This window comes from Merops nubicus, unplaced genomic scaffold (genome assembly GCF_000691845.1).
Source record: "Merops nubicus isolate BGI_N331 unplaced genomic scaffold, ASM69184v1 scaffold13012, whole genome shotgun sequence".
NCBI classification, from domain to species: Eukaryota; Metazoa; Chordata; class Aves; order Coraciiformes; family Meropidae; genus Merops; species Merops nubicus.
Genome location: NW_008594322.1, coordinates 1 through 6,530, shown reverse-complemented (window position 1 = coordinate 6,530; position 6,530 = coordinate 1). Strand labels below are relative to the sequence as shown.

The following is a 6,530-nucleotide window of genomic DNA, read 5'->3' as shown; positions in this document are numbered from 1 at the left end:
CCGTTTCCTCTTGTCCTGTCCCTTGTCCCTTGGGAGCAGAGCCCGACCCCCCCCTGGCTCCAGGCTCCTGTCAGGAGCTGTGCAGAGCCAGAAGGTCTCCCCTGAGCCTCCTTTGCTCCAGGCTCACCACCCCCAGCTCCCTCAGCTGCTCCTCCCCACACTTGGGCTCTGGACCCTTCACCACACACTCCAGCACCTCAGTGTTGTCCTTGTGTTGGCAGGGATGGAGCCTGGGCACTCTGGGAGGGGGTTCACCCTGCTTCTGGCTTACCCTGCTGTCCTCCAGCTGCAGCCCACGGAGCAGCCAGCTCTGAGCCCTACCTGAAGCAGGAGAAGATGCCGATGGCCAAGAACAAGGCTACCAGGGACGTGGAGTAGCCGCAGGTGTAAAGCACCTTCATGGTGACAAAATAGCCTTTCTGGAAGGGAAAGCACCAGCAGAGTGAGGCTGCATGGACTGGGAGGGCTGGTCAGCAATGGGCAGGGAGGTGACGGGGCGATGCCCCAGCTCCTGCCCAGCCAAGGCCAGTGAGATATCCCCGAGAGCATCTTCATGTTTCATGGCCCAGCTGCATGAGCCAGCACAGGGTAGGGTGATGCTCAGGGGGGTGCCCCACGGCCCCCGGGGGTGCCACTTGCCTTGGCCTCGGTGTCATTGTGGCTGCCAACGTCCTCCAGCTCGCAGGCGTTGTAGTAGGGGGGGCTGGGGAAGCTCCAGCCCAGCTCGGTGCAGTTCCTCCGGATCAGCACTGCAGCCACAGGAAGGGACCTCAGGGGGGCCAGGGACACCAGCTCTGCACCAGCACCCCCGGGGTGTGCAGCCTGGGGATAGCACCCTGCTCTCCAGGACAGTGCCTAGATCCCAGCACTGGCATCCTGGCTGTGACAGCAGCTTGGTACCCAGATGCCCTCACTGCCCCCTCCCACCCACCCAGCTCACACCTCTGCCCTCTAGTGCTGTGCCTGGACCTGCCAGGATGTCTTGGGGCAGGGTGTGGAAGCAAGCACGAGTCCCCCTGGTTAGAGGGAATTAAGGCTAAAAAAGAGGCTCTTTAATACTTTGAGGGCTTCACCTGAGCTGTTTCTGCCCTAAGGCAAGAAGCTGCCAACTCTCCACCACGTTTTCCATTACACCCAGTTGAGGAAGTGCTCGGATGCCGTGGGGGCTGCCCAAGTGCTCCCCTTCACACTCCTCCAAGGTGGATGGAGGCAACAGCTCCCCTGCAGCACCACCCACCCTGGGAGAACACCCAGCCTTGGAATCATCATAATCTTATGCTGTGTTTTCCATCTGTGTGGCTTGGAGTGGTGCTGAGCAGGTCAGGAGCATCAGCCTGGTGTGTGGATGGGGAAAGGAGGGCACCGAACAGCTCAGGTGCCACCCAGTTGAAGGATGAAGCCTCCAAGAGCTCTTCTCGGAGAGGATGCTTGGTACTGGGTGAGGAAAGGGTGTTTGGGGTCTTTCCTGAAGTGTCAGCACCCCGCCCCTCTGCTTTTGCCCATCCCCTTCTTGGTCTGCAACCTCTGCCAAGCATTCGGATGGGCCAGGAGCCGTGGGAGCAGGGAGGGGGGAAGGTCTGGGCTGGCACCACGACCCCAGGCAGGCAGGGGTGGGTGCAGCTCAGCCCTCGGTCCCCGGGGCTGGATTCAGAGCACGCACCTTTAGACTTCTTGAAGACGTGGAGGATGTTGGGGCAAGCAACAGCTCGGGACTGGCCGACGGGCACGGCCGACCAGCAGCTCACTCCATCCCACTCTGTCAGGCAGCCTGGGGAGGGGTGGGACAGTTGGGAAGGGACGTGCCGGGGCCACACGACCCCCCCCGAGCCCCCCGTGCCCAGGCACAGCCCACGGCTGCGTGGCTGTAACGGGAGAGCCGCCGTCACCCGATCCACGGGGCCGTGCCGTTCCCCCTCTGGAATTAGGAGCATCCTGGCTCCAGTTCTAGGAACGAGCTCCCCCAGCACCCAGATCTCCTTTTAGCCCCTTGGCAAGACAGGACCCGGTGTTTCCCGAGGCTACAGCAGCCCTAGAGCTCCTGTGGGGAGAACCTGGGGAATGGGGGCGTGGGAAAGGCTGGGACATCCCTGGTGGCATCTGAAATAACGCAGGTTTAGGCTGGATTTCTGCCCCCAGCAGCTGTGGTGGCCCAGCTCGGGCCGTGTCTCCAGGCTGAAGGACAGGAGGAAGCACTGCAAGACTTGCTGGAGAGCAGCTGGCTTAAACGTGGCTTGCTTCTTTCTCTAGCACAAAGTTTACATTGAAATGAGTCTCCAATTGCCTTGGAAATGAGCACGGCCAAGCAGGCGTGGGGCCTTGCAGGAATTGCTGCTGCAGACAGGATGAGACAGAGCCATGGCACAGCCAGGACAGCTCTCCTCCTTGCACGAGTATGTTATTAACCTTGGAGATGTACATTGTGAACCTGGAGCCACATCTGCTCCCAGGCAGGGAACGTGCACTCGGAGGAGCCTAATGAGTTTTCTCTGGTTCCAGCAGCACGGTCTGTAGGCATCTGGCCACGCTTGGAGGGCTCTGCTGGGCTGCCAGCCCCCCAAGGCTCGTCTTTGGTTTTGCTCTGGAGGACAACAAACCCAGCAGAGCTCTTGGGACTGTTGCTGAGAGCATTTGCTTCACTTCTTGGGGTCTGAGCGGAGGATCTGGGGGTGTGTGCGTGGCAGAGCCACCCTGCTGCACAGAGATGCATCCCAGGGCTCTGGGGCCGCTGGCTTGGGAGGCAGAGGAGCAGCTCTTGGCACAGAGGTGGAGCTGGGGTTCACACAGCTCTGCAGAGCAATCCCAGGGAATGAAGTCAGCCCTCCATTCGGATGGGGAGGAGGTTGGAGTCCCCCTTCCCACCCTGTTTCCCTTTCCCAGGCTGCTGCAGCGTCTAAAAATACCCCGTTTCTCAGAGGGATACAGCATGGGGACATGGTGACACCTCTTCCATGGAGAAGAGGTGGTGGAGGCCACTTTATGGGGGACAGAGGAAAAAAAACACAAGCAAAGGAACTGGCAATGTGTCTCCTTGCCCACCTGGAGCAGCCTGGACGTTGCTGGTCCCCAGGGACACTCCCATCCTCACGCTGTGCCCAGGTTCCAGCTGGTGTAGCCCAGTGGAGGGCTGGAACATGCCCAAGATCAACATTTTTCTCTTGTTCTCCATGGCATGGCTGGCAAGAGCTTTTTTTTTCCCCTAATAATACAGTTTGATGGGGAGTTTGAGCATTTATTTATAGACAGACCTGCCAGGGCTGCCTCCCTATTTCTTGCTGCTCTAATTGGGATCTGGTCACCTCACAAAATCTGGAGGATTTTGGACCTCCAAAAACGACCAGTTGAGCCTCACCAGCAGATTATTTCTTCCCAGCTCTTGCAAAGCAGTAAATTCTGGGAGCTCCAGAACATTCTGAAGCTTTGAAGTTGGAACTGACAGCACTGCAAACACGATCTCCGACCAGTTTTAGGGTCCCACAGTGGCTTCCCCAGCAGGATGCTGAAGTCTGAGGTCCCTGTCCTGGTCCTTCACCCTATATTGCCACCTCGTGCAGGGCATCTGAGCCTCCCCCCATCTCCAGCTCATGGCAGGACCCTCCCCATGCTGGCCCAAAAGGACGAAGGGATCCCTGCAGCCCAGGTGGGCAGCAGAGGTGCAGACAAGCAGCAAAGCAGGGATTTGGTGCTGATTTTCATTCTGCATTCACATGTCTTGGTTATTTTCCTCCAGTGAGATCCCTTCCCTCTGGCTGGCACGAGCAGGGCTGTAAAATGGACCTTTTCCAATCAACTTGGCTTTTCTCTGCTAAGCTGGGGGATATGTTACATCTCTGCACAGTTACTTAAGCAATTATTCACCTTAACATGCATTTATTGAGATGCTTCATTTTTACATTTCTATTAGATGAAACCAGCCGAGTGACAGATTTCTTATTCACTAGGTGATAATTTTTACCCAGAATTCAAGCCAAGCTGCTTTTGGATGGAAATTGAAATGCAATTAAAAAAAAAAATTAATATTACAAAACCATCACTTTCGAGCTATTTTTCTATTAGTTAATTGGTTTAAAAGTCCCAGATAGGTAAAAATTAAGTTGCTTGAAACGTGTTTGGCATCAAAAGTAGCTGAATTAGGGAGGCAAGAAGTGGTGGCATGCAGCGTGGGGCTGGTGGCCACGGCTCTGTGTTGCCCATGCCCACAGCCAGCACAGGAGGTTCTGCTTGAGGCATGGACCTCATCCTCATCGCCACGTACCCTAAATCTTGGGGGACTCAGCTCCCGTGGTTGTTGGCATCCCTCAACCTGCCCATACCCCCTCAGCCTCCTTTTCTCCCTGTTTTTTTTGGGGGGGGATGCTCCATAGCCTTTGCCTCAGAGCTGCTCTCTGTTTTCCTTGAAATCTCCACTTTTCTGCACCCACATGTGCTCTGCAACCCCTATGGTGGATCATCCTCCAACGACCCCCTTAGCAAATCCTCCTCCTCCTCCTCCTCCCGAGGGAGGTGAGCCTGGGGCACAGCCTGGCACTCACCCTGCTGCCCGGGGGCTCCGGGGGGGGCTGGCGTTTGGCTTTCCCTCCTGATCATCTTCAGACATTCAGCTTCTTGCTCTTGGAAGTAGAGGACGATGGAGCAGTCGGGGTGTGTCGCTCGCACCTTGGGAGGGTTAGCAAATCCTCCTCCTCCTCCTCCTCCCGAGGGAGGTGAGCCTGGGGCACAGCCTGGCACTCACCCTGCTGCCCGGGGGCTCCGGGGGGGGCTGGCGTTTGGCTTTCCCTCCTGATCATCTTCAGACATTCAGCTTCTTGCTCTTGGAAGTAGAGGACGATGGAGCAGTCGGGGTGTGTCGCTCGCACCTTGGGAGGGGGGAGAGGGCAGAGGATGGGGTGCTGGGCATTAGCAGCCCTGGGCAGGCAGAGTGCCAGCCTGTATTCACTCCTTCTGCTGCAGCCAGCCCCAGGAGAGCCCATCCACGTCACCCTGCCTTTGCACCCTGACATTTCCTTGGCTTTCTGCTGTTTGCCTTGTAAACACCACCAGGAACCGCCGCGATTCTCCCCGATGCCCTCCGAAGGCGTGTGGTGCTTGAGGGCACAGCTCTGCCACCAGACAAGCTCCAGGCAGGGGAGCTGAGCTGGAAAGTGGGGGGCCAACCCCCCGAGCAGGGCAGGGGCGAGCACGGTCAAAGCTTGAGTGAGAAAACCATGGAATTAGAGATTTTTAACCCCCCACCTCTTGGGGCATGTCTAATCCTCCCCTTGCCAGCTGGGTTTTGCTCACACGGGTTTTCCTCACGTTCAGGGTGGGGGGTTTTAATTGGAGGCATCATCAAGGGCTGGTCGGAGTTCACCCTTCTGCTCCCCAGCATTTTGGGGGGATGATGTAAAATGGGCAGCTGGCAGAAGTGCTGGAACACCGAGGAGAACGTCCCGACCCTGCAGCTGCCCAGAGGGCAAGGGGGGAGGTGGCTCAGCACCCCAGGACTGGGCTGCCTGGGGACCTCTGCCCTGGGGTTTGTCCCCTTGGCTCCCAAACGGAGAGCTGGGAGGTTGAGGCTGAACGGAGAGCAGGCCTGGAATTTCCTTGCCTGTCCCTGGCATCATCTCTGGCACATCCGTGTCCAGGTGAGGATGCAGTGGGGGCTTCAGGACAGGCAGCTCCTTGTTGTGCCTCAGTTTCCCCATCTGGGAAGGGGCCTGATGCAATCGCTCTTCTTATAAAGCCCTCAAAGCCTCCAGTGAGCCCCCCTCCCTTTTCCTTTCCTTTCCTTTCCTTTCCTTTCCTTTCCTTTCCTTTCCTTTCCTTTCCTTTCCTTTCCTTTCCTTTCCTTTCCTTTCCTTTCCTTTCCTTTCCTCTCTTCCCCCTTGTTTTTCTTTTCCCTCTTCCCCCTTTTCACTTTTTTCCTTTTATCCCCTTTTCTTTTTCTAATTCCCCTTTGTTCCTCTTTTCCCATTTTTTTCCTGTTTTCCTTGAAATCTCCACTTTTCTGCACCCACATGTGCTCCCATTTTTTCTCATTTCCCCCCTTTTCACTCTTTTCCCTTTTATCTCCTTTTAATTTTCATTTCCCCCCCCCTCCCCCTCTTTCTTTTCATTTTCTTTCCCTTTCCATCATTCAAACTCTCCACATTTAGCTGAAGAACTCGGGCAGCAAAGCAACCCCAGGAGAACTCTGAAGGCTTCCCAGGGAAAGTGGCTCCCAAACCATCTCCCACGGGATGCCCCCGGCCCGGAACTGCCCCCGGAGCAGTCGCCAGCTCCAGGCTGGGTCTGGCTGCCAGGAACCCCATAGGACCTTGGCACTTTTTGAACCCCACAGGAGCTTTGCTGCCTGCCCTGGATGGATCCCAAGCCCTGTCCCAGCGTCGCCCACCTCCCTCCCTGGCAGCAAATGCTCCCCCCGGGGGGGGTGCCAGCCCCCGAGTGGGCACAGCGGCGCTGGCAGCTCCCAGGGCTGCATCTGGTGTCACCCCTGGCTTGGGCAGCACGAGGGATGGGGACAGGGGTGGGGACAGGATACTGGGATGTGGCAG

At 57.2% G+C, this 6,530-nt stretch overlaps 1 protein-coding gene across 1 annotated transcript in view; it reads right to left on the bottom strand.

Annotated features, from left to right (window-relative positions):
* LOC103768589 (vasoactive intestinal polypeptide receptor 1-like) overlaps positions 1 to 4,853 on the bottom strand; it is a gene marked incomplete at its 5' end in the record, with an annotated part of 8,522 nt that extends 3,669 nt beyond the window's left edge. The window contains 4 exons of the mRNA XM_008935741.1: positions 322 to 419; positions 640 to 749; positions 1,661 to 1,768; positions 4,730 to 4,853. Coding sequence (XP_008933989.1) covers positions 322 to 419; positions 640 to 749; positions 1,661 to 1,768; positions 4,730 to 4,853 — 440 coding nt within the window. The remainder of the gene's footprint in view (positions 1 to 321; positions 420 to 639; positions 750 to 1,660; positions 1,769 to 4,729) is intronic.
* Positions 4,854 to 6,530: the final 1,677 nt, after the last annotated feature.